This window comes from Miniopterus schreibersii, assembly GCF_964146895.1.
Source record: "Miniopterus schreibersii genome assembly, chromosome: 4".
Lineage (NCBI taxonomy): Eukaryota > Metazoa > Chordata > Mammalia > Chiroptera > Miniopteridae > Miniopterus > Miniopterus schreibersii.
The window spans coordinates 6,355,609-6,383,580 of NC_138105.1; the positions used below are offsets into that span (position 1 = coordinate 6,355,609).

A 27,972-nucleotide genomic window follows, 5' to 3' on the forward strand; every position below is an offset into this window, starting at 1 on the left:
TAGAACTCAGGACGCCCAGGACGCCTCTGGGAAGGGGCAGGGAAGTGGACACCCCCAGGTCCCCTGGGGAGGCTCCAGAGCAGCGCCTCGGCCCGGAGCAGAGGGGTCCGGGCGGCCAGGGGCCCGGCATGGAGACAGGTGTGACGCTGCGGCAGTGAGGGGGCCACGCTTGCTCTGTGTGTGGCGAACAGGGGACGGGCGGGGGCTCACTAATGGAGCGGCGGGGGGGTGCCGCGGTCGCCCCCGGGGCCTGCGCCGGCCTCCCGCGGCCTGCCCTTCACCTTCCTCTTCTTGGGCCTCCCCTCAGCCTGCTGTTTGCGCGGCTTCTTCCTCTTGCTTTCCTCTTTGTACCAGGGCCCCCACACGCCCCCGTTGAGCTGGGGGTTGCTTCTGGGGTCCCCGGGGGGGTACCTGACGGGCACTGCGGTCTTGTTGAACCGTGACAGCCGGCGCAGCAGCTGCCTCACGACGCCGGGGTACCTGCCGGAGAGGTCCACTCTCTCGTAGGGGTCGGCCGTGATGTTGAAGAGCCACACGCTCTTGCCTGTGGACAAGGTGACCCTCTCGTTGTGCCAGCGGCTGGGGCCCAGGTTGCTGAAGGCCTGAGGGGGGACCCAGTCGCTGTAGCCGGGGTTCCCGGTGAGCAGCTTCCAGTGCCGCACCCTGATGGCCGACTGGATGGCCGTGTTCCAGATCCCGTAGCCCGCCGCCCAGGAGCCGCTCCTGGCCTTGGTGTACATGGGGTCGATGTTGTGCAGGATGTCCACGCGGGGGGAGCGCAGGCCTTCGCTCAGCGTCTCCCAGATGTCGTAGCCGTCCAGGCGGGCGTCCTCCTCGATGCGCCCTTCGGCCAGCGCCACCAGCGTGGGGTACCAGTCGGTGATGTGCACCAGCTCCCTGCACACGGTGCCGGGGCGCTTCAGGAGCGGGCTGTGCACGAAGCCCACGGCCCGGATGCCCCCCTCCCAGTAGGTCCCTTTGCTGCCCCGGAGGGGCCAGTTGCTGCCCCCGGCGCTGGGCTGGCCGCCGTTGTCCGAGGAGTAGATGAGGACGCTGTTGTTGTAGAGGCCGTGCGCCTTCAGGGCCAGGGTCACGTTGCCCACCGCCTCGTCCAGGCAGGAGAGCATGGCCGCGTACCTGCGCCTGTGGGTGTTGGCGATGGACCGGTAGGGCTGGAAGTACCTGCCCGGGGCCTGCAGCGGGGAGTGCACCGCCTGGTAGGCCACGTACAGGAACAGGGGCTTCCGGGGGTCGTGCGCGGCCAGGATCTGCTGCACCCTCTGCGTGTACATGTGGGTGGAGTAGGTGCCGCCGTCCCGGTCCCAGGCGGCACGGTCGTCCTCGTACAGGTCGTAGCCACACATCCCGGGGCCGTCGCACTTGTAGTGCGTGTAGTAGTCCCCGCTGCCCAAGAGGGAGCCGAAAAAGGAATCAAACCCCCTCCTGGTGGGCATGCAGTCTCTCCTGTAGAAGCCCAGGTGCCACTTGCCCACCATGTGGGTGGCGTAGCCCGCCTCCTTCAGCTTCTGAGGCAGGGTGGCGTTGTCCAGCGGCAGGCAGTTGGGCTGGGTGGGCCTTATGATCGAGTGCTGGAGGCCCGTGTGTATCTGGTACCTTGGCAGAAGGGTAAAGAGCTGGTCAGTGCAGAAAAGGTCATTCCACAGAAAACAGTGACCCCTGCACCCAGCTCCTAGGCCGAGAGCGTCACCCGAGCAAAGACCCGCTCCGCACGCCGGCCCACAGCGCCCCTCCCGACGGCAGCTTCCTGCGCAGCCTCTGAAGTGCGTTTGACCACATCAGTGCTTTAGTGACGAAGACTGCACCACTCATCTCAGAGTGTCTGTAAAGTTCTTGCAACAGAATTTATTTGAATAATCTTTAATCTTTTAATTAATTACATGACACAGAAAACTAACATGATAAAGTAAAGGATATAAATTTCAGAGTATTAGTATTATTTTTTTAAATTATTGTTATTATTTTTTTCATCTAGGGACCTCACATTAGATCCTAAATCATTTCCTGAAATAACTTATTTCAAGCTGGTCCTGAAGTGCTAAAACACACAGAGACGTCTTCTATTCCACTGTCAAAAATAGTTTATAATTATTCCTCAACCTGTTAGATCTGTCAAGAGAAAGAGAAGGTTTCTGACTCACATTATTGTTGAAAAAACATTTTATTTTACTTTAAATTTTTAATTTTTCAGTTGCAGTTGACATCCAACATTCCATTAGTCTCGGGTCATTGTGTGGAAAGCGAGTTTGGAGTCAATGCGGCCGCTGCTAAGGACGGGTGATGTGTCCCCAGAACACAAGGACAGGAGTTCCTTCCTGTTCCCCACGGTGTCTGCTTCTTAAAAAATTACTCACTCTCACAGTCGTTAAAGAAACATGGTAACCCTTTCTGGACGTTAAAATTAAGGGACTGAGTTTTTAGTGTTGTTCTTTCCCATGGAGATTTTGCCGTGGGCTTTTTTCCAGAGAACGGTTGTCACATAAATGCAGGAATTTTCAGTTTGGGTCAAGATGTGCCTATGAGTTCATGACATTTTAAAAGCTGTTGATTCTGCCCTGGCCGGTGGCTCAGTTGGTTGGAGCGTCACCCCGGGCACCAGAAGGTCTAGGGTGTGATTCCCGGTCAGGGCGCCTCCCCGGGTCTCAGGTTTGATCCCCAGCTGGGGCAGGTACTGGAGGCAACGTATCGATGTGTTTCTCTCACATTGACGTTTCTCTCTCTCACTCTCTCCCTCCCTCCCTCTCTAAAATAAATAATAATAATAAAGCTATTGATTCTGTAGTTATTGTGAAAGTTCAAAAAGATTTTTAAACTAGAAAATACAGAAATTCTGCGAAAATGAAGGTTATAGACAGTGTTAGGATAAATTTGAAAATACTCTTGGAATCAAATTACACAGAGTAATACAAGGTCCAAAACAAAAATCTCTTTTGAACTGACTGAGTCTGGAAGGCCAGTGTGCCACAGATGGCTTGGGTGAAAGGTTCAGTTCATTTTTAAATGCCCAGCAGATGGTATAAAGCAGCTGTGCGCTCCCTCCAGGGTTGACCGCAGCAGCCGAGGCCTCTGGAAGGGCTGTGGGGGCATCTGGGCACCAGCCTGAAGCAGCCCCAGGTGGCCCCGGCTGCCAGCTTTCATTCGTCACAGTTGTGGAAATTTAACAAACGCCCAAAGAAATACACGTCACACCCTTTTTAGCCCCCGTTCAGAAGATGTGGTTACTGTAACTGGTAAGTTGCATCAGTTCAGGACCAAAACACTTACTGGTACAACCACCAGCTTCCTGCAAGGACCTGACAAACTGGCAGCGCCCGTCAGTGTGACCCCTGCAGGAGTTAAGCAGGAGCAATCTGCCGTGAGAACTCCGGGAAGGCTCAGTGTTACTAGCTAAATAATTACTGAAAGCCTGAAATGTTCTTGGCTAAGGGTCCAAGTCTTTCTAATGATACTGGGCATTTTCCTCACCGAGCACAGAAGGCAGGGGGAAGGGAGGCTTTTGAGACGAGTGAAATTCAGGAACCGTCCCACAGGAAAGAACAGTGCGGCGCAGGCCGGCCGCCTTCAGAAGGTGGGTCAGCAGGGAAGCCGGGCGGGGAGAGGGCTCCCAGGCCGGGAAACTCAGCCCACAGCAGGGAGGCCGGGCAGGAGCTCAAGGAAGGGAGGCTCCTGGGCACCTTCTGCTGAAACGACCTCAAGGCTCTTGGGCCAGATGGGAGGGAGCTTGGGGCAGAGTGTTGGGCCTGCGTGAAGGGTGTGCGTTCGGGTCGGACAGGCCTCGGTTACTAGTTGTGCGACTGTGCAGCACTCAGCCCTCTGCCCTCTGCCCTCAGTGTCCTCACTGTGAATGGGGCGGTGGGCATGCGGGCGGGCGGGGTGGCGGGCATGCGGGCGGGCGGGGCGGCGGGCATGCGGGCGGGCGGGGCGGCGGGCATGCGGGCGGCCGGCGCTCCGAGTGAGCGGCACTCAGTAAACGACAGCTCGGGCGACCACTGTCCCGGACTCCCCAGTCAAGGTGCTGCGGCGTTTGGTAGAGTTTCGTCATCACAGGGCTCCTTTCACCTCTAGTCCTCGTGACAGCGGTGAGAAGTAGGGCTCTTCCTGCTCGTTTCATAGACCGGCGTGGAGACGCCCGCGCCCCTCCCGCCCACCTGCCCGGGTGAAACCGATTCCTGAACAGCGGGGCTGAGCCTGTCGTCTCTAAGGTTCATATCAGCACTTCTTGAAAATCCCAGGAGCAGGGGGAAGATGCCCCAGTCTTGAGAGGCGACGCCCGGTTCTAACTTCTGATTAAGACGGGGGATTTGTGAACCAAAAATTGCAGGTCCTGCTGATCCCAGAAAGATTCGAGAACCATTCCTTTGTAGACGATCTGCGAGCATTTCAAAAAGAACAAATCAGGGAGGGTCCGAGGGTCTGCCCAGTCAGCTTCATTTTCTTTTTTAAAAAGGACCAGGATTAGGTAAACAGTTTAGGGAAATGATGGGATTTGAAAACATCTGCTCAGGACTCTCTTCCACCAACAATGGAGAGCGAAGCGTGTGAGAGCTCTGCGTGGCTGTGGGAAGATGGTGACATCACGCGTTAACACCAGTAATTGCAGGCAGAAAATTTCCATGTACGTGACCTCCTGTGGCGCCCGCACTATGGCCGGTGTTCACTTATTAGGTCCTTCCATCAGCAACAAAGACGGACCCCCCCAGCGCCTCTGGCCTCGCAGCTGTACGTCGGGGGCTCTGCGCTGGACTCCAGGCTTTGGGGTGCAGAGGCTGAGCCACGGCTCCCTCACAGCCGGCTGAGTGGCCCGGCTCCTCTGCATCATCCTGCGCTTCCTCTGCATCCTGCATCTTGCTCTGCTGGCAGCATCGTGTGCCAGGGACTCAGCTCTGTTTAAGCTTTGACATCACTCACTCCCCTCCGTGGGCTGTAAGCAAAGATCCTGCTGGGGCGACTTGGGCGAGCCCTCGGAACGCGGGTCAGGTGGGGATGGAGACGCGTGTCAGCCTGGAGAGGAGCTGGGTGCTGGCAGGGTCTTTTCCTCCGGGGACCTCGGGAATTGCTGGGAATCGGCTTGACGGTGACATTGACTTGACAGCAGCAACTAGCTTGAAGGCCAGTCAGATAATCCTTCAAAATAGACTACACCCTGGTGCATCGATCAACATTAGCTGGTCAACTGGTCCAGGCCCCCTGACCTGCAGGGCAGTTTCTGGGGCAGTTGAGGCACCGCCCACGGTGTGGCCCTGGGGTCCTCTGCTCTGTGGACGGCTTCCTTGCACCATGCCCAGCAGGTCTAGGAGGTAAGCAAGCAGCGAAGGTTCTGGGTTGGAGACCCAGGTGCACAAGAGGGGAGAGCACTGGAACCCTCAAAGGTGAACAGACAGGAACTGAAGCCCGGAGCAGCGAGGCCTAGCAGGCACTTGCTGCGCAGCCCGGCCGCAGCTCCTGTTTCTGCCCTGCTCCTGTTTGTCAGTCCTCACCTGGGGATGCTTTTTCAATTGATTTTTAGAGAGAGAGGAAGGGACGGAGGGGGAGAGAGGGAGAGACATCGATGTGATAGATGCATCAATGGGTTGCCTCCCGCCTGCACTCCAACCGGGGCCGGGGATGTGCCTGGGAATCCAACCTGAGGCCCTGCGGTGCACAGGCCGACACTCTAACCGCTGAGCACACTGGCCAGGGCTGGTTTCTTCTTGAATGCTTCCCTGGACAGGAGGCTCAGTGTTTCACCAGACAGCCTGTTTTACTTGTGAAGGGTTTGCGAATAACAGGCTCTTATTTGGACGAAGCCCGGCTTTGCTTATGTGGAACCTTAATAAATGTAGACTCCCCTGCATGACAGCCCTTCAGACATGTGAAGACACTTCTGTGTCCACGGTGGCTTGGCCATTTCAGCCAATGCCCGCGCACTCCAGTTTGCTGGTGTCCCTGTTCATGCTGGCACTAGGACCTGGACACACTGCTGCAGCGAGGTCTGCACAGTGCGACCTCTCGGGTTCCTGCCCGCCCGCCCTGCGCTCTGTGTGCACTGGGACTCGAGGCCGCGTAGCTGGCAGCTCACACACTGTGGGGAGCATGCAGGTGCCCAAACCCTAAGTTATGCTTTTTCACGGATGCTTTTCTTAAGCCAGGTTTCTTGCATCTTGTAGAGGGACAGTTTAATTTGTGTATCTACAGAGAATTTTCCATTTCCTGACATTTTCTCTCAGTCCTCCTGCCATTGAAGGCCTAGGAGACTCTTGACTTTGTCACCAGTGTGTTAACTACCTGCCCTGTGAATGCGGTCAATTGATGTCCTCACCTGAGTCACGTGTTAGTGATTCTGCGGGGACAGCACCCGCTCAGCAAAGCCGTGCACAGGTGCCTGCAGACCTTCCCTCGGGTTAACTGCTCCTCACCGAGGGGCCCACCGACCTTCCACTCACCACTCAGCCTGCTCCTTTCTTTGTCCTCAGGGTGTCTTTTCCCTGAGCTCTGTTGAAACTTCCCGGTGCGGGCACTGGAGAAGCACAGCGAGACTCGGCATGGTTCTCCTGGGGGGCCTGAGGCAGCCTATAGCGACCACCCATTCTGTAAACAGCCTACTCGCTGACCATCAGGTCCCCGTCAGGTAGAATTTTTACGAGGGATCCATAACCAGTTTCTTGGTCTTGCTTCTGTACCCCTCGTTTTGACACGGAGACTACACATTTCAATATTCTGAGCCTTTACTTTCCAGGAGTCTTCAACAGCTTCAATTCAGCTCTTTCTCACACGTACTAATGTCCAAAATATGGCCTGTAACGTACCCCTGTGGTCTCTCAGTCTCACTGTTCTCACAGCTCCTAACCCAGTTTCAGGACCAGGTGGACCCCGTGAGGCAGTGCTGAGAGCAGTCACTAGAGGGCGACAGAGGGCCGAGAAATAGGTGCAGGTGAGTGACCGCTGGTGACTGTGACCACCGGTGGGGACTGAGTGACCGCTGGTGGGGACTGAGTGACCACTGGTGATGACTGTGACCACTGGTGGGGACTGAGTGACCACTGGTGATGGCTGTGATCACTGCTGGGGACAGAGTGACCGCTGGTGGGGACTGAGTGACCACTGGCGAGGACCAGCAGAAGGCAGCCCCTATGGGAGAGGCCTGTCCCTTAGTCCTGTCCAGAATCCCAGCCTAGTTTATCCAGTGTCTCCTATATATCCAGCAATCAACTAACAATACCTCTCGCCCGGAACACCTTCGGCAAGTCACAGGGCCCCACTCACGAAGGGGAGACCGCGGTTGAGCAGCTGAGCGAGGCCGGCCTCCTTGGAGAAGGCTCGCAGGCGAGCACCCCTGGCGCCAGCGACGGGGCAGAGCCCGAAGCCCTGGTCCACAGGGCCCGGCAGGGCGCGTGGCCACGTGGTTTAACCAGCGGCGCAGAAGATCCAAAGATGCAAGGCCCGCGAGCCACAGCACGCATCCCCCTGGCCCTGCGTCCGGCCCACCGGGCCCTCAGCGAGGGGCCCCACAGTGAGACACCACAGCACGGTGCCCGCAGCGGCAGGGGCTTCAGCTGGGGCAGCGAGGGGGCGGCACCCTCAAAGCCATGGCCCGGAGCGCTGGGATCTCGGTGGGGCAGGGAGACGGAACAGGTCCACCGAGCAGTAACCCCTCAAGCTCACGCTCCCCCAGGAAGCCTCGCCTCGAGAAGGGAGACGCTCTGCTGAGGAACCCAGCGACGGGCCAGTCACGCCCACAGGGAGTGGCGCGGGAGGGAAGGCCAGGGCCAGCGTGGAGGACAAGGACCTCGGGGCTTCTGCCACTCTTGCATGGCCGCCAACCTGGGCTCTTTGGCATCCGACCGAAAGAGCCAAGGATGCTGCAGAACAGGATGTTGAAAATAAACAATAAAGTGCTGTTGGCCACTGGTGATAAATAAAAAATAATAAAGAAATAAAAGAAAGAGAAATTTAAGTGCAGATGTGGGTGCAGACAGAGGCGGGCTGAGCTGCGGGGAGCACCCCGTCCGCATTCAGTCCCTGGGACTTCAGGGAGAGGCTGGCCAGGGCCTGTGGCGCTGGGCTAGGCTTCGCCGCGCGGCCTTCTCCCCCAGAGCCCGGCGGGCGCGTCGCGCTCCTCTGCCTGCTGGGGTCATGTCGCCACCCTCTACCTTTCGGAGTTCGCGCAGCTTTAAGGAGGGAGTGAACAAAATACGTTCTATTAGCACCTTGTTTTCTTTGAAGTCTCGAGGCAAATGTGTACCTTGTAAAGATACACTGTGGCACTTTTTTTTAGTTCTATGGATTTAATGCAAATTTAGTGCAATGAAATTGCTCAGTAATAATTTGAATTTCAAATAGTACCTGCACCTTCAGGCCCCAAATGTTGGCCACGTAAATGTAGCCCCAGACTGACCTAGTGAAAATGCACGCTAACGGATTAAGGGAGGAAGTATTTAAAGGGGTAAAAAATATTTTCAGCTTCAGTATCTGTAAAACCCCAAATATGTCCAGCAGTGGCCTAAGCGGGGGTTTAACTGGGCTGAATGTTAATAACTTAGACGGAAGTGAAGACAGAGGGATCTGGAAAAAAAGATTCAGAAGATGGCAGAAGCGATGGTAACCAAGGTCCCTGACGTCAAAGACGCGCGACCTGTTTGATGAAAACGTCCTCAAGGAAGGGAGGCCGAGGAAGGCAGCTTCCTGGGCGCAGGGCGGCCTCCGGGCGAGCTGAGCCAGACGGTTCCTGCGGCTCGCCGTCCGGCTTTCCCACGCTCCCTCGGCAAAGACGGGCAGAACGGCGCGTCCCCGCCGTGTCCACTCCAGGCTGCGCAAGGGGCCAGGCCTCTGGGCCCGGGCCGCCGCCGCCTTAGAATTCCCACCGCAGCCTCACGTCCGCGGTGCGCGTGGTCACGCCGCCTGCTCGGCGAATAACCTCCTCCTTGCAGCTGCTGCAGACTTTTATGAAATAGGACAACATTTCAGGTTTGCGGAACATAACCCATAATTCAAATTATTTGCTTGTGTTTCCATCCATTATGAGGATACGGAATTTAAATGCTTGTAAAAGAAACTAAGCAAAATGTTTACTTCAAATTCTGCCTCAGACCCAATGCCTGGGAAGGCCCGTGTTTCAGAGAAACGGAACTGCCTGCCTCCGTCTCATTTAAAGCTAAAGGCCGGCTGTAGTTTGGAGCCCAGATCTGTGTCCTCACGCTCAGGCGGGCACGGCCCCAAGGACCACGGCTCCCTTCCCCACCTCTCAGGGGCACGTGTGGGGCACGGCCTCCCGGGCGGGGGGGTGGGTCTCTCGGCGGCTGGTGCTGGGCGGGACCCACCGTGGCCGCCTGCTGGAACCAGAGCTGTGCCTTTTACACAGGGTGTCCCCAAAAATGTGCACAGAGTTTAGCAGCTGATAGCTCAGTTTTGAAAATGAAATCTATTTTAATAAGCACTGCCTTTACAGCTATTCAAAATGTGCGTATACATTTTTGGGGGGACGCCCTATATGTGTACTGTTTCTAAATGCCCGTGCGCACTCGGCACGCAGAGCCCAGGAGCAGAGGCTGGGCCTCTCGGAAGCGATGCCAGCGTGTTCCAGCCTTCCCCTGGCGACCGCGTGCACTGACCGGTCGTCCTGTGCGGGTCTGATCCCCTGCCTTCTCCACAGAGCTGTGCTCTTTTTCATCCCCTCTCAGTTTCTTGACTATTTTCTTTAGCATGTGTGATTACAGGCATCTGTTTCTGAGCCTGCCCCAGGCGGGTGAAATTAATTACTGGAGAAATCCGAGGACAGGAGATCTAGGTTCTTTCACACAGGCAGGAAACAATGGAGGGCAGAACAGGGCTCGGAAACAGAGACCTCACGCCCGGGCACTCCCACCTCAGGGTCTCCCGGCTCAGGCACCGCACCAACTGGTCCCACGGCAGGTGTGGCAGACTCCTCCCCGCCCCGCCCCGCTCCTCCCCCAGGTGCCCACCAAAACCCACCTGAATAAGAGGCACTGGTTATTACTTACATATTAACCAATTTACCAGCTTTCTTTAAGTCCTAATCTACATGAACTCATGGTAATTTCATTAAAAAATCAATTCATTATGACTGTAAGCAAATAAGCAATACATTTTGTTGGAAAATAAAATGTAAAATTAAGCAGGCTAACCATTCATTTGAGAGTGTCGATGGGTCTTTAAAGGTCTTTGGCAAGAAACATGCATTTAGTTCCACTAACATTTCAAATTTAGGGACTTACAGGGCATTGGAATTGTACGAGGCCCTTGAGAGTCAGTGTTCTTTAAGAAATAAGAACTGGAAAGCTTATCTCGCATTAGTAAGAGGTTTTTCACAGGGCTTGTCCTTACGGCCCACGAAGGGGCGAGTGTGGGCTCCTGGGTCTTTCAGAGTCTGGACTGAGTCGTCTGAGCCCTGGCGGGAACTAAGGTGGACGCACTGAAAGCATCGTCTCCACGGCGCTGGCCCAGGGTCTGCCGCTCGCCCTCCTGGGCCAGAGCCGCCGCGACTCAGAGCCGCAGTCTCTATAGCCGCAGACCAGAGGGACGGGTGGTCCCCGCGGGGAAGTTCTTTAACTAAACGCAGTGGCTCTATTTTTAGCCATTGTTCATGGAGAAACAAAACGGGTGTGCCTCAAACGAAAACCACCTCACCAGAAGTAAATGCTCAGAAACCGTAACTACAAAGACAGGTGAAGGGCCAGCCACCCAGCCGGGTCCACATCTCTGGCCTGAGGGGAAGGGAAAAGGCATTCACGGGGCACATGTCTGTGTGTGTGCACGTCCGTGTGCATGTCTGTGTGCGCACTGTACATGAACTGTGCGTGTGTCCGTGTGTACACTCCATGTGTGCACTGCGTGTGTACGCTGCTATTTTGTCTCCCTGAAGGAGCAGCGTTTTCAGTATGGAATGATTTAGTTCTCAGAAGCTCAGTTGCTTTTTGCTCCTGAACGAACTGCTTTGCCCCAAATAGAAAACTCTGTCACTCACTCTATGGTAGAGCAGAAGCGTGTTCACAGAGAGGAAGTTTCTTCTGAGAGTCCGATCCACGTGCCCTGAAACAAGCTCTCAATGTAGAGCCTGCGAGGAAAGGCACTGAGTCAGCTGCACCTGCCTCTCAGATAGCAGCAAATTAGTCATGTGCGCACAGTAGGTGCTACATTAATGGTGAGGAAAAGAGAGGTAAAGATGGTAATCAGCAGTCCTGAGCACAAGGACCAGAACTGGGCTGCAGGGTCCCTCAGCGTGGCTCCCAGACCACAGCCTCACCCTCACCGGGCACCGGGGCAGCGTGGACCCTCAGGCCCACTCTGGACCTTCTGGAACAAACTTCCTGAGGAGGGCCAGAGAAACGGATGCTTCAACCCCTTCTCCAGGTGAATAATAATTTGATTGATGATGTAAATATTCTTATAAATTCTGAAAGGTAAACTATAATGTAGTCCTCGGTGTCTATATGACACAAATGAAGAACACGATGTATTCCAGCTTCCCCACGCTGTAAGGGCAAGCCAGTGAGAACTGCGTTTCTGGTCTTTAGAATAACCATGTCTACCTAGCCTGTTGTGGCTTTACTTCAGTAAGACGTTCATTCATTTCCACCCGAGGGATAAGCTATGCAGCTGTGCCAGCCCATCCTGTCAGCCACCAGAGGGACGCAGCGGAGTCGTAGCGATGGGGATGGAACTCCAGCTGGGTACTCACTGTGGGATCCTGGCCAGAATTCTTTAGTTCTGTGAGGCTGATCTCTTCATATATAATATGCACAAGATAATAATTACCCCTGAGTGATGAGGCTTACAGAATACATATGGAGAGAGACAGATAGGTATCTACATATATAGCTAGACAGATTACAGTTACATACAGATATGTACACACAGAGCTACATATATAGATTACAGAATATATAGGTATGTACACACAGAGCTACATATATAGATGAATTACAGAATATATAAGAGAATAATGAATAGTGTATCTAAAAAATACCTCTCAACACACATTAAGTGCCAAATAAATGATATCTCTACTCCCAAGATTTTATTTTCAACTAAATCCTTTAGCTAGAAAAAATGTATGAAAAAATTCGATTTTATGGCATTATGAAGACAACCAAACTAGGATCATAGTAAAAAACTGATTTCAAGTATTTGAGCTTATGTTTTCAAGTGTGTTGAAAATATCTAAATTAAATTAAACTTTGATTGTATGAGTCTGAGCCATTCCAGTCACCTAGGTTCATCATGGCTGGTCGTGTGCATAGTCTAATGCGTTTGAAGGGCCTGAGAGTCCTTAACCTCTCGACGGCTGATCTCTAAGATAAATCCTTAATTCTGATAAAGCAAACAAAAAATTCCTGAGTTCTTCAGATTCAAAATTATGACACAATCTTTTAATAAAATTATAGCTCATTTATACTATACATTAATATAGTTATCTTATATATCAATATAATACTATAGAATAATATACTATCAAAATTATAGTTTAGATTCATGACAGTCCAGGTTAATGCAGTATAAATCAATGACTGGAATGGGCTAGTGTAGGCCACCCATGGATTGTACTAGGTAGGACAGCAGAGAAATTGGTCAAGTAAGAGTTTTGCTTTGATTTTAGATAGAAGGAACTTAAATTCATGTACATGCGGATGGAAACGACTTTGTAGAGACAGAAGAATTAGTAACGAGGGAGAAAAAGGGTCAGCTTGTAGGAATCAGGTCCTGAGGCAGGAAGAGGGACCGGGCAGCGTGGCCTCTGGGGATGCCCGGGTGTCAGCGCCCTGGGGGGAGGGCAGCAGGGGACACGGCTGCCCGCGCTGTTGTTCTCGGGGCTTGCGGGTGCCAGGGAGCCTTCTGCGGCTGTCTCCATGGATTCTGAAGCACCGCGACGAGCAGTGAGCGGAGCTGGCAGCCGGAGGCTGGGGAGCCCTGAGACAGGCTCTGAGCAGCAGCTCCTGTTTCTGGGCCCACCTGCTGGTGAGAGCTTCATGGACACTGAATGTTGCCAAAGCCACCAGCACCTGGTGGGACAGTCCAGCACGCCCTCGGGGCTCTGTTGCCCTCTCTCACCCGGCCTGGTGCCCCTGTGCTGCCCACCAGGCCTGAGAATGGCCAGCATGTGTCTCCAGCAGGGGCCATGGCGGTGAGGACTCTGGCTGTCTCCCCACCAGGCCCGGTGGCCAGGAGACCGTTGTGGGTGATGTGACAGAGACGTGTTGCTACTGATTCTGTTTGGTCAGCGGAGAGCAGGGTCCCACCATTGTAAGGTGAAGGGCCTGGGACAGCGCACGGGCCTTTCAGCTCTAGGAATTCTGCTGCGCTGTGCCGGCGCTCACTCTTTATACCGAGGCGGCTGTGGATGACGCCCATGCAGGCACGTGCGTAAATGACCAGAGACGGACTGGAGAGGGGAGGGGGGCGGCAGAGGATCCTGCAGGACGCAAGCCTGTTTTCCCAGAGAACGAAGAACGTTCTAGAACCGGGAGCCGTTAGAAGGAAACGGGGGCCAGGCCGCAGCCCTGTGGTAACGTACTAATGTCCTGGCAGTGACAGTCCACATGGGTGGCAGTGGAAGCTGGGCTGCAGCAGGATCTCAGAGGCTGGCTTGAAGGTCCCCAGGTGGGTACCTAGGAACTGGGATCTGCCCACAGGTGACAGCTCGAAGGCTGTGAGCAGGAGCTAGTCACAGAGCTGCCTCGGGCTGCATGCACACTGTCATCTGGGGGTCGTTGTGGTGACCACAGAGCACATAGTCCCTGTCCTCACAAAGCCGAGAACCTTGTCTTAATTCAAACTCTTTATCACAGGCCTACCAAGTGGCCGTCCCTGGGGTGAACCGGCCTTCGCGCTGAATGAGATACACTAATGAGAGTCAGTAAGATGTTTGCAAGTTGCGTTGACTGAGGGAATGTGAAGATTACTCACCAGCCTTTCTGTCACCCTGTCGTCAATTTTCTCGTTCAGGGCTGTCCTCCTCCTGTCACTGTTTATGCACTTGCTGTCGCCTGTCACAGGCGTAGGGGGTTCTGCCAGACCCTGCCCAGCATGGTGACAGCACCCCACACCATCTCCTGGTGCAGAGGCCTGGAAAGTGCACCTGGTCACTGTCCTGGACATGTCGGGACCAAAGCCAAGTGAAAAATCTTGGTGGAGAAAAAGTATTGAACTTAAAACTATGGGGCTTAACGTTAACTCTTGTCCTTACTGACTGAAACTAATACTCACAGAAAGCTTCTTAATGCTCAGTTCTTTTCAAGTCTGTGTATGATTTAAAATGATGCAGATGTAGCTCTAAATTTAAAAGAATTTTTACTTAAAAACTATATAAAACTTAGAAGTTTTCAAACTATCTTCACGTACGTTTCCTCAGCAGGAGATTGTTGGATGAACTGTACCACTGATGAGAAAGAACATGGACTCTCGGAAAGATGCCCGTTCCTGTGCCCGCCCGGGCCAGGCCTGCTGGGGCGGCACCGCGCCTCCGCCGCCTCGCCCTGAATTCTATGCCACTCTGCTCTGCCGTGCCGCCTGCCGGAGGGACACGTGCCATCGTTTACTCATCTGGTCACCTGGTCACTCTTCGCACGTGTGCTCAGCCCCAGGTCGGACCAGGCCCTGCCCGGGTGGGTGAGATTTATGGAGGTACTGAGTCAGGGTCTCACCGCTCCGGGCACCAGCATGACAAGTGTGAGGCTCAGGAGCAGCTGTGGAGAGGCGGAAAGTCACCCGATACGGCAGTGAAAGGGCTGCGTGAGGTCGGCACCGGGGCGCGTTTCTGGCTAAGGAGCCGCGGAAAGCCTATACGGAAGGCGGCATGTCAGCTCAGGCTTAGTAAGTGGTTGGCATTTGGGTGTGAGGCAGGGAGCGGAAACTGCATGCAGAGCGAGGAGAAGGTCGGGGCAGGGCACCCTCCCCGGGGCAGAGGGGGAGAGCGCGGGGTCCGCTGGGCCTGGCCGAAGACTGCGCTCAGGTGCCCCCAGTTCCCACAGCACAGGTGTAGGGTCAGGTGCAGGCTGTGCTGCTCGGAAGCTGTGACCATGACTGACGCATGTAACTTTCCTAAAACTTCCACATATCCTCCATAAAATGACGTTCGCTAAATTATTTCACAAATATTTTTCAAAATAATACAGATCTTTCACCTTCAGGGCAGATGTGCCGGTGAATATCAGGGTGTTTGAAGAGACAGGTGCAATGAAGTGAGTTCCTTCCTTCTGTGGTGGTCGTGGGAACCAGGGGGGTGTTTGCTCAGGCCGCTGATGTAATGAGAGTCCAGTCTGAGGTCTGAGTGACACTAAGGGGCTGGGGAATTGGGAAGGGGCCAAAGATCAGAGACAAGGCCTTCTTTGCAGTCAAACAGGTGGGGAAAGGCCTGTCTCAGTGACGCGGCACCACCGGGAATAGTTAACGTCAAGGATGGTAAAAGGAGACACACAAGCTCTAATTAAATCACGTGAGATGCAGAAGAGGGAGCGTCACAATTGGCCCCAGTCGCGGCCATAGGACAGAGTTGAATGAAACCAGGCTCTGGGATACAGGCAGCTTCCACGGAACTGCTGTTGGGTCCCGTCTTTGACCTCTGGGAGGGCGGGTGGCTGGGTGCACCGAGCTGGTCCCAACCTTCTGCACCTGCACGCTTTCCACCTTTCCCAGCAGCCATTCATGAAGTGCCACAGAATTACCTGGATAGGAATTCATTTCAAAGGGCGTCTTTTAAAAAGGCATTTAAAACCAGGGACTTTGATCCTAGGGGTTGCCTGAAGCTTGCTGACCCCGAGTCTACTGTGAGGACAATCCGGTGAGGACAATCCTGTGAGGACAATCCGGTGAGGACAATCCGTATGGTCGGGGGGAGGGGCAGCTGTCTGTGAGTGGCCACGTCTGCTGAGCCCTCCTTTCCGAAGGGGACTGGGAGGTCCACGAAACCACGTCTCCACTCGTGTTCAGTTTCCAGTCGGTCAGGCTTGGGAAGCTCCTGTGTCTGCTCAGCTTCCAACCATAACATTTACATTTTCCTAAGTGTTTATGTATTAATGGCATTTATGAACGTAACACGTGAACTCTTAGTGACTGGTATTTACTGAGGCCTCCCTGGGTGGGGACACCACTTAAAACCGGGCCTTGGGTGGAAGACGGGTGTGACTGGTGTTTACAGCCTGTGGGGGAAGGTGTGAGTCCACGTGCCTGTGGATGGAGCAGTCAACCCAGTCCCCCCGGAGAGGGCTCACAGAATTCAACTACTCTCTGGGGGGTTCAACACTAGGATGCTTGCTAATCGATAACTTCGTCTCTAAAAGTGACGCTTTGTAAACCTGGGGGAGGCGCGGGCACCCCCTGCCTCTGCAGCCCATGTGGACCCTCTCTTCCTGGAGCAGGCTGGGCCCCAGAGCTCCTGACTGCTGGGGGACCACACACAGTGTGGCTGCAGGAGTTAGTGTTGGGCAGCCAGGAGGCCCAGCTTAAGCAGTCTCCAGAAAGAGGCCATATTATCCTCTGGAAAAGCTCCCACCATGCCCTTCAGCCCTATTTATTCGCGCCTTCACTGCAACTCGGTCTTCCTGCCACTCAGATTCCAATCTGTCTGTCTCTGTGCACGCTCCACCCTGACTCAGCGCCCCCCAGCCCCTACCCTTTCCAAAGAGCCTTCTGCTATGGAAGTCTGTCATTAGCAAAATGCTCATGACCCCATGTCTTTCCTGGATGTTCCCTCCATCTTCTTGCTCCAGCTGAATGCTGACCACCTGCACCTCTCCACTTGGGGCTCGTCTGTCACCCCATTTTTACAGAGTCAGAAGCAGAGGCGCTGTCCTCTTGGATCCTCACTGGCACATCTAGACAAGTCAGGCCCCTGTCTCCTTCTAACAGCTCAGCTGTTTCAATAGCTATGGCCTCACTTTCTTTCCTGTTAAGAGTCCTTCACCCACTCCTGGGCCCTGCCCTCACCTGTCACGGATGGTTCCAGAGAGGCTCCCTGCCCTCCCCGCGCTGCTGCTCATTGCCCCGAGTGAAGTGATCACCCATGCCCTGCCCCCCACGCCCACGCCCTGCCCCCCCCCCCACTTCCCACTGCAGAGCAGACTTCCTCGGTCCCACCTGAGCCCCCCTTCCCAGCACTGTCACTTCCAAAGCCTCGCTTCTTACACAAGCTTATCCCAGGCGTCTAGTTCTTCAGGACCCCAGTCTGTCTCTTCAGAGCTCCAAGATCACGGTCGAGTCCTCACTTCAGCCCCATCCACACAGTCGGTCCATTGACTGGCACTTTCTAGAGGACACAGACCCTTATGGTCCCTTTTCCTTGCCAAGTTTAGAGTCTGTGATCCCATCGTTCATTTGGCAAAGCCCCAAATCTAGTGGAACCCACCTCTTCAGTGGGCCTCCTCCACACACAGGCGCTTGAGCACGGAGAACTCAGACACATGCGGTCTCCACTAAACTACGGCCACACACTGCCGGGGGCTCCCGCTGCCGCCCAGCTTTCCCACGCAGGTCCCCACCCACGCACCCGGGCTCTCCGGGAGCAGTGCTTCCTACCTGTCTTCAAACCCTGGCTCCGGTGCTCAGTGAATGGCCTTTGTTAGACAGTGGGACAATTCAGGTGAGACACCTCACAGTCCTCAAGCCAAGCCTTTCAAGCTGTTTGCCCTGCACACATGAGACTGTCCCTTTGCTCAGGGCAGTTCTGAGGACGAGGGAGCGAAGGGCTTACATTCCTGACAGAGATCGTGGTGTTGGCACCAGAGCAAACGAGAGACAGGTGGGGCAGCACGGAGTCTGGGGTAGCCCCAGACAGGTGCCCTCATCTCACCTGGGGGAAAGGAACACTCGGTGAGTTGGAGAAAGTATGGTATCTTTAGTGAGCAGTGTGCACCCAATGGGCATGCACATGGAAAAATCTGTTTTTACAAAAATTTATCTTTATTGTTGAAAGTATTACAGATGTCCCCCCTTTTTTCCCTATTGATCCCCTCCACCCCGCATGCGACCCCCACCCCCAGGCCTTCCCCACACTATTGTCTGTGGCATGGGTTATGCATATAAGCATATAAGTTCTTTGATTAATCTCTCCCCACCCATCCCCCACCCCCGCCTTCCCACTGAGACTCATCAGTCTGTTCTATGCTTCTTTGTCTCAGGATCTATTTTGTTTCTCAGTCTATGTTGTTTATTAGATTCCACATATGAGTGAGATCATGTAAAACTGAATCAGGTAGAATCAGGAAACCTAAATAGCTACTAACAACTTATGAAATTGAAACAGAAATAAAAAAGCTCCCAGCAAACAGAAGCCCTGGTCCAGACGGCTTTACAGGGGAGCTTTCTAATTCTTTAAGTTGTAGGGTTAGACAGTTTACTAAAAATTTTGCTTGCTATTTTATTTTATATTTTATTTTTGTTTAAAATATTACAGATGTCCTTTTTTCTCCCCAATGACCCATTCCACCCCGTCCCATCCCTCTCCCCAGTCCCTCTCCCCACCATTGTCCATGTCCTTGGGCTGTGCATATACGCATATAAATTCTTTGGTTAATCTCTGCCCCTCCACCCGCCCTCCCTCCTCTATCCCTCTGACATTCGTCAGTCTGATCTATGCTTCCATGTCATTGAATCTATTCTGTTCATCAGTTTATTAAGTTCTTTAGATTCCACATATGAGAGAGATCATGTGATGTTTGTCTTTCTCTGCCTGGCTTATTTCACTTAGCATAATATTCTCCAGGTCCATCCATACTGTTGCAAAGGGTACGAGGTTCTTCTTCTTTACAGTTGCATAGTATTCCATGGTGTGAATGTCCCACAGCTTTTTTTATCCACTCATTTACTGATGGGCACTTGGGCTGTTTCCAGATCTTAGCTATTGTAAATTGCTCTGCTATGAACATAGGGGTGCATATATTCTTTCTGATTAGTGTTTCAGGATTCTTAGAATATATTCCTAGAAGTGGCATCACTGGGTCAAAAGGTAGCTCCATTTTTTAATTTTTTGAGGAACTTCCATATTTTTCCATAGTGGTTGCACCAGTCTGCATTCCCACCAGCAGTGTACCAGGCTCCCCTTTCCCCACACCCTTGACAGCACAAGTCATTTGTTGATTTGTTGATGGTGGACATTCTTACAGGTGTGAAGTGATACCTCCTTGTGGTTTTAATTTGCATCTCTCTGTAAGCTTGTAGTGTTACAAACTTACCTCTTACGGCTGCTTTCACTGTGTCAGAGATCTTGAGCTGTTGTGTGATCATTTTCATTTGTTTCCAGGAAGTGTTTGATTTCTTTCTTGATCTCATTGGTAACCCATTCATTGTTTAATAACATGCTATTTAGCCTCCATGTGTTTGAATTTCTTTGAGTGTTTTCACTGTAGTTGATTTCTAATTTCATGCCCTAGTGATCTGAAATGCTTGATGTGATTTCAATCTTGAACTTGTAGAGACTTCTTTTGTGTCCTAACATGTGGTCTGTCTTTGAGCATGACCCATGTGCCCTTGAGAGGAATGTATATTATGCAGCTTTAGGGCGAAATGTTCTGTAAATATCAATTAAACCCATCTGATCTAGTGTGTCATTTAGTTACTGTTTCTGTGTTGACTTTCTGTCTGGAAGATCTATCCAGTGAAGTCAGTGGGGTGATAAAGTCCACAAATATAACTGTATTGCTGTTGATCTCTCCCTTAAAGTCCTTAAGGTTATTATTGATAGGTACTTATTTATTGCCATTTTAATTCTTTATGCCTATGTTTCTTCTTCTTATTACAGTAATCCCTTTAAAATTTCTTGCAGTGCTTCTATTTCTACTTCAAATTACAGCAATCCCTTTAACATTTCTTACAATGCTGGTTTGGTGGTGACAAACTCCTTTAGCCTTTTTTTTTTGGGAAGCTCTTTATTTCACCATCTATTTTGAATGATAGCCTTGCTGGATAGAGTAGTCTTGGTCTCAGATCCTTGTTTTGCATTGCCTTGAATACTTCATGCCATTCCCTTCTGGTCCCTAGAGTTTCTGATGAGAAGTCAGCTGACAGCCTTATGGGAGCTCCTTTGTAGGTAACACATTGCTTTTCTCTTGTTGCCTTTAAGATTCTCTTTGTCTTGAATTTTTGGCATTTTAATTATGATGTGTCTGGGTGTGGGCCTCTTTGGATTCTTCTTGCTTGGGACTCTCTGTGCCTCCTGAACTTGTGTGACTTTTTCCTTCACCAGGTTAGGGAAGTTTTCTGCCATTATTTCTTCAAACAGGTTCTCTAACCCCTGCTTACTTTCAACCTCTTCTGGTACTCCCGTAATGCAAATACTGTTACGTTCATGGTGTCCCACAGCTCCCTTCGACTGTCCTGTTTTTTAATTATCTTTTCTTTTTGGATCTCTGATTGATTTTTTCTACCCTGTCTTCTAATTTGCTGATCTGATCCTCAGCTTCCTCCAATCTGCTGTTTATTCCTTCCAATGTTTTCTCTCTTTTTTTAATCTAACTTATCTTTATGGTTGAAAGTATTACAGGTGTCTCAATCTACTGTTGATTCCATGTAAATTATTCTTCATTTCAGTTTGTGTAGCCTTCATTTCTGATTGGTACTTTATTATGTCATCGATGATCTCACTAGTTTTCTTAGTAGTCTTACTAAGATCCTTGAGCATCCTTATAACCATTATTCTGAACTCTGTATCCAGTAGCTTGCTTGGCTCCATTTCATTTAGTTCATTTTCTGGAGATTTCTTTTGTTCTTTCCTTTGTGTCATGTTTCTTTGCCTCCACATTTTGGCTGCTTCCAGGTGTTTGTTTCTATGTATTAGGTAGAGCTGCTATGTCTCCTGGAATTTGTAGAGTGGCTTTGTGTAGTATGTGTCCTGTAGGGCGTAATGGCTCAGCCTCCACAGTCACCTGAGCTGGGCTTCTAGGTGCTCCTGTGTGGGCTGTGTGCACTGTCCTGTTGTAGTTGAGCCTTGGTTGCTGTTGGTGTCACTAGGAGGAATTGATCCCCAGGCCAGCTGGCTGTGAGGACCAGCTGTAACTACAGCCAAAGAGCTGCTGTGCTGGAGACACCCTCTGAGCTCTATCCCCAGAACCAGCAACCCTGGAGTCTCCTCACACAGCTCCAGTCCACTCTGCCCTCCCTCTGCTGGAACCCAAGGTGAGTGGCTGCACACGAAACTCTGTGTTGCCTCTTTAAGGGGGTGCCTGCATTTCCAGCCTCCTCTCCCTGGCAGACAGCCATCCAGCTGCTTTTCACAGCCAGATGGTATGTGGGCACCTTTCTCAGTTCTGATGTTCTGGGTTGGGGAGCCCAGCCTGCATTTTAGGCCCCAGAGTCCTCAGTGGGAACCCCCACAGCTGAGCTATCCCTCCAGACCTTCAGCTGCTGCCTGCGGGAGCCCATCCAGCCCTCTCACACTTCTGCACTTCCTACCAGTCTCTATGTGGTTATGAGGGTGCTCTCCAGCTCATCTTCAGTTACAGTTAATTATTCAGGATTTTTTTTTTCTATTTTAGTTGTAATTGCAGTTTGGTCCTGGGAGAGTGCCAGTGTAGCTTCCACTCAATCTGCTGCCATCTTGGAATCTCCCTGGAAAATAATCTCGAACTCTGACTTATACCACACTAGAAATTAGTTCCAGGTGAGTTACAGACCTGAATATAAAAATGAAACAATGCACCTTTTAGAGAAAGGGGCCATTGTCATCGTCTTGATTTAGTCAAAGATACCGTCAATAGAAGTATAGGAGAAAAGTTAATACGTAAGACTACAAAAAACACAAAACCTTCTGGGAATCAGAAACCACTGTTCAGAGAGTGAGAGAGCAAGGTGCAGAGCAGGAGGCATTGCAACACACACCCAGCAGAGGAGTAGGACACAGAAATAACCAGGAGCCAACAAGGAGAAACAGTCACCTGGTAAAGCGATTTCCAGCCCTTTTCATCTCACAGCACACAAACTAATGACTAAAATTCTATGGCACACCAAAAATATAGCTTTTGCTAATCTGACAAAAAATAGTTACAATTTTGGTTGACTTATACGGGATGGCTATTGTGTTGGCTGTTGTCATTTTGTATTTGACAATCTAGGGGAAACGCAGTCAGTGTCCCTGACTGAATAGTCAGGTATTGCATGTTTAAAACATTCTTAAGGTGCACTGGTTGGAAATCGCTGCCCTAATGGGAGGTTAGCTTCCTCTTAAAGGGGATACCCGATAGTCCTTATGAATAGGCAAAGGTGCTGAAATCCATCTGTCGCCAGGGCTGTGCAGATTTAAATCGTAATCGTAATGGAACTAGAATGACAAACTGCTAGCGGCAGGGCCAATGCCCAGCAGGTGTGCAGCAGGCAGGACTTTCCCCACGTTGCTGGTGGACCACCTTCAGTAACTGTCGGCATGCCTACGAAAACTGCATGTGCACACCCTGTAACCCAGCAACCCAATTCCGGACAGCCAAGGAAATGTACACATATGTTCACCAAAACACGTGCATAAGTATGTTTATAGCAGAGCTGTTCTTGTGGCCTAACCCTGGAAACAACCCAAGTGCCCATCAGCAGGAGGCTGGATGAATAAATTGCAGTATATTAATACCAAACACCACCACTCAGTAATGAGATAAATGAATTATATCTACAGGCAACAACATGGATAAATTTTACAAACATAATGTTGAGAGAAATAAGCAGATGTGAGAGAGTCTCCTCCCCATAATTGCATTGACACAAGGTTCAAACCCCAGCAAAACTAATCTAAGCTGTTAGGAGTTGGGAGAGGCAGGGGTTGTTATAAGAGAAATGGGTTTATCCCAGATCCTATTACAAATATGTGTTACTTGAGTTACCTTTTCCATGGTTAAAAATGATCATCATAGTATTTCAAGTGGGGAAAATTAATAACAAAATACTTAAAACACAAAATTATTGCCCAATATATAAGTTCAGTTCAGATTGCCAATCTTTTCTAAAGTCTGCATAAAACGTGTGTCTATATTTTGCAAAACTTATTCTTTCTGAAGCCTTCACTATTTTTTACAGTTTTTCAAAGGAAGACATGATTGTGGCCCAACACTGGAAACAACCCAAGTGTCCTACATGAATGTCTGTCTTCCTTTGAAACACTGTAAAAAAGATAGAAAATTACTTTGCAAAAAATCCAACGTAGGCAGCCACTTTCTCAGTCAACTTCATGTCACCAGGCTGACTGGGCACCGAGAGTGATGCTTCTCAAAGTCCAGGTGTGGAACCCCTGCATTGCTGCCACATCCATATACAATGGGGTGACAGCAGCACCTCACAGAGTTGGTGTAAAGATTAAATGAGATAAAAATGCATTCATTGGAAACACAGTCACTGTTAAGTAGACGCTAGCATTTAACACCAAAGCTCTTAATTCACGTTACGGCAATATCAGAATAACCTTGAATGCTTATTAAATTACTATTGATTTCTGGATTCAACCCCAGACTAATGGCCTAGAATCCCTGGCTGGGCCTAGAAACTGCATTTTAACTAGCACTTTGGCTGATTCATTTTGTACATGCAGATTTGAGAGCCACTGCCCAGGGACTAGGCCCCCCTCGTTTGTTCCTCGAAGGTCCATGCAGGGAGCTGCCCAGGCCAGTATGTATGCACAGGCACCGAAGTTCAGCACTGCCAGGGGAGCCTGATGCAAATTACTCAAGAATCTGGAACTCATTACAGGTCTGTGCAGTAGGAGGGAATAGATTTTTACATTTTGACTCCAGCAAAACGTCAAGGGACGGATGTTTTGTTAATAGTATCAAAAATAGCTTCAGCTTCAACCATTTAAACTCCTTCTTTACAAATGTGAAGATATCTGAATCCTCTCATATTTCATATAATCTAGTTTTTCCTTTAAAATAATTCATCCTGTTTAGGTTTTCATTGCTGCTTCTTTTTTTACTTTAGAGGATCCAGGATCCATGGCTTGTTCCCATGGAGGAGGACCTGTGAGCGGGTGCTCTGGGCTCTGCATTATTAATCCTGTGCGAGGCTTGGAACCAGGTCCAGAACCACTGTCTTTGTCACGTCTGTGTGACATCCTTCAAAGGGAAGTCCCAGCAGTTTGTCAAGAGGGGACTGACTGCAAGTGCCAATGTCCCTAACTGTGCAATTCAGACAGAAGTTCCAGTCGCCTCTCGGAGCAACCTCGAGCTGTACTGAACAGACATTTCATAGAATAAATCTTGCAAGATGCTCAGCTGCACTGAAAGAACAGGAGAGTCAACCTCTGATGTGAGAGAAATTTCCAGCTTCATTTCTGTCTCATGCCACTAAGTCAACAGAAACATTAAAAGAAAACCCCAGATATCTGTCAGTGCAGGGTGATGGGTAGGAACCAAGTGTTTAATGCACAGCCTTCCACGTGCTCTATTGGAAAGATTAGTTCATGTAATTCGGTTACATATTGTTCAAGCACCGTGGCTCTCTGTGTAAATGTAAATTCTGAGATTAGCTGAAGAGGCTCCATGAGTCTTTTTTTTTTTTATATATATCTTTATTGATTTCAGAAAGAGGGCAGCAGAGGGAGAGAGAGATAGAAACACCAATGATGAGAGAGTCACTGGGGATCGAGCCCGCAACCTGGGCATGTGCCCCGACCGGGAATCGAACCCTGATCACCTGGATCCTAGGTCGACCCTCAACCGCTGAGCCACGCCCGGCCGGGCTCCGTGAGTCTTTATGACACATTTATTTCATAAACCAAGCAATAGTGGCTGGGGTTCAGCGTGGGAACTTGACCTCCAGGCCACCACATGGACTTGCCATTTGCAGCCAACAATCTATTCCTTTATAAACATCACATGCCCTGGACTCTGCCACGGCTAACCTTTAACAGGACCCTGCAGGACAGTGAGGCTTCTTTCTCCTCGAGAGAGAGGAAAGGAGGCATGTTTCTTTTCTGGCAGTGATGCTAAATTCTGACAGTTTGCTAAGCAGTGGAAATCATGCTGTAAGCAAAAGTGTCTGCAAGACAGAGATTCCTACAAAATAGTCTTTATTTTTCCAGTGGAGACTGGCTACCCTGGTAGGATCCAATTCCAAGAACAACTTCACTGCAGTGAGGGTTCCTTGAAACTGAAGCCAGGAGACACACACTGAGGCGTCGAGGCTCCCTCTGCCTCTGCCCACCGGTGGCTGGACCCTGGAGCTCAGCTTCCAAATCGGTTACGATCCTAGTGAAAAACTTTACTTCAGCATCCTAATCTCATTTTTCTTAGAGTTAATAAGGAAATCCCCAGGCATATGAGGAGCAGCAGAAAACCTCAGAGGGCGTTTGGCCCCCATCAGGTGTTCACAGTGAGTCTCCTTGCATTTTGAGAGCTGCCCTGGTAACCACGTAGGGCCTTCCTTAGGTTCAGGGAGAGAAGGTGTCCTATCAAAGACCCAACAGAGCTGTAGGGACACCAGAGCTTACACTGCCCTTCCTTGGGCCCCTCCCTCTGTGATGACCTGTGGCTTTCAGTATTCAATTCTAGACACAAACCAAGACTGCAGAAGAATGCTGGTCTGTATTTCTTGTCGGCGGTGGTGGCTGTGAGTTCTACGTGACATGGGAAACTCAATCTGAGCATGCCCAGAGCCAAACTAGATTTGGGAAAGGAGACGGAGACCCCATCTGGTCGGCGGTGGGTGAGTTTCCAAGTCCTGACAGCTGGCCCCCGGCCTCCTAGCCTCCCAGCTGCGCAGCACAGAACCAGACTGGTGAGGCTGGGGTCATTAATACTCACATAACCTCATTCATTCATTCATTCATTCATGCGTTCATGCATTCGTTCCCCACATTTTCTGTTACTCCCCTACATCAGGAGCTGGGTCTTAGTTAAATGCTTACGATTTCCCCAGGGAATAAGCCCACGCGACAGGAACACTTACTTTCCGGTGATAAACTGGCTCCTGGACGGCGTGCAGATGGGCTGGACGTAGTAGTTCTCCAGCTTCACGCCCTCGGCGGCGAGCCTGTCCAGGGTGGGCGTCCGAATCTCCGAGCCGTGGTAGCCCACGTCCCGAAAGCCCTGGTCGTCGGCCAGGATGAAGACGAGGTGCGGCCGGGAGCCCGCGGCGGCGCCGGGCCCCGCGCCCCGCTCCTCGCCGCTGCGGGACCAGGACAGGCAGCCGCAGAGCAGGAGGCCGCGCGCCCAGAGGCCGCCCAGCGCGCGCATGGCCCGCGCCCTTCCCGGCCGCGCCCCCGGCCGCACGCAGCCCCCCGGGGCCATGCGCTCCGGTCCCCGCCGGGCCCCGCCTCGGGGCGCACATGCGTGCGGAGGGTCCGCCTGCTCCGGCCGCGTCCGCGCGGCGACCGCACCTACTGGCGGCCCGGGGGACACAGGCGCGGGACAGGCCCGTCTCCGTCACCGCGCGGCCCGTCGGCCTCCCCGAGCCGGCAGCATCCGCACGGTCAGCGCCGCCGTCCAGAGGTTCTCGGGAGCACCGTCCAGGACGGGGGGTCGGGGGGCATCGCCTGGGGCGGCTCTGCGCCCACAGCCGAGTCCCCCCGCGGGGCGCGCGCCGGGCTCCTCCCGGCAGGTGGGGTGCGGCGGGCGGCCGGGTCACTCCAGGGCCCCGCGCTCCTTCCCTGGGCCCCTCGGGGCACCGGCCGGCCTGCGGGCTCCCCGCGGGCGCAGCGAGACCCGGCTCCCGACGGCGCCCGGTGCGAAGGGCAGGCGCTGCGGACACCGCGCTCTCCGTCCCGGCCCGCGCTCGGCGGCTGCGCGCCCTCCGCTGGCGGCCGGTGCCCCGCCCCCAACTCCCCCGCCCCCCCCCGCCTTCCAACCCTCCCCCCCGTAAATGAATCACCGACGGCGCCGCCGCTGCAGCGGGAGGGCGCTCGGCGCTCCTGCCACTTCCCCCGGAGCCCGAGCGCGGGGAGCGACGGCGCCGTCGGGGTCCCTGGGCCCGGCCGCGTCCCCCCGGAGAACTGCGCCGGCCGCGGGGGGCTGGAGGGGGCGCCAGGGGAACGGCGCCCCTCCCGCCCGCGCCCCTCCTGCCCGCGCCCCTCCTGCGCTCTCCCCCGGCGGGCGGTCTGCGCTGGACCCGTCCGGGCGGAGCCCCCCCCACCGTGCGGAGGCCCCGCCCCCCGCGCCCCGCCCCCCCTCCCCGCGCCCCGCCCCCCCCCCTCCCCGCGCCCCGCCTGCGCCCGGCGCCGTCCCGGGTGACCCGAGGGGGCCTCGGCCGGGCGCTGGCTGGAGCCCGCCTGCCTCCTGGGGCCGCGGGCGTCGCCCCGCACAGAGCCTCACTCGGCCCGGGAGGGGGGGGGGCGCGGGCGTCACCCCGCCCGGAGGTGCCGCGGCGTCCGCCGGGACCTCGGCGCGCGGCTGGGACTCGCGCTTTCCCCTCCGCACATGTCCAGGGCCCCGCACTAACACCAGCGCGGGCCGGCCCCGAGCGCCCGATCCCCGTCGCCCGAGCATAATCCAGGTCGCCCCGGGCCTTTAGCTCCGAGCCTTCCCGTCGATAAAGTTCCCACTCAGTTTCCAGGGGAACGCTTGCCGCCTGCAAACCCTCTGATTCTTGCAGGGCTCGGGGCTGGGGTGCGGCTGGGGCTGTTCTGTCCCCCGAGGCCACACCGGTCAGTCTGCGGACCGTGGACGGGCGGGCGGCTCCAGAAGACCCGCTTGGAAATGGGACCCGGCCACTCCGGGTCCCCAGGCGCGTCCCCCGGCACGGAGCGCTGGGAGAGGCGCAGGCGCGGGGTCCCGGCGCTTCTGGGCCTCGGGGCGCTGCGGGGGGACCGAGGCCGTCGGGCGGGCTCCCCGCGGCTGCCCAGCGCGCACAGGCCCCCTCCCACCCCAGCCTCCTGACCTTCCTCCCCCGCCGGAGCCGGGGCGGGCGATGGTGGGCTGTGCTCTGCCTGCGCATCCGCGGGTGCTGGGGTGCTGGGGTGCTGGGGTGCTGGGCAGACTGCTAGGGAGAACCGAGGGCGCTGAGAAACAAGGCGGGGTGAAATGCCCCCGCCTGTCCCCAGGACACAGCCGGGGGTGGTCC

At 53.2% G+C, this 27,972-nt stretch overlaps 1 protein-coding gene across 1 annotated transcript; it reads right to left on the bottom strand.

Annotated features, from left to right (window-relative positions):
* Positions 1 to 209: 209 nt before the first annotated feature.
* Positions 210 to 26,652, bottom strand: ARSJ (arylsulfatase family member J; the record flags this gene model as incomplete). The annotated part of the gene is made up of 2 exons (XM_081134016.1): positions 25,864 to 26,652; positions 210 to 1,614 (listed from the first exon to the last, which is right to left on the bottom strand). The coding sequence occupies exons 1-2, from the start codon at positions 26,202 to 26,204 to the stop codon at positions 210 to 212; spliced, it is 1,746 nt and encodes a 581-aa protein (XP_080990142.1). The 5' UTR covers positions 26,205 to 26,652.
* Between the last annotated feature and the right edge of the window lie 1,320 nt (positions 26,653 to 27,972).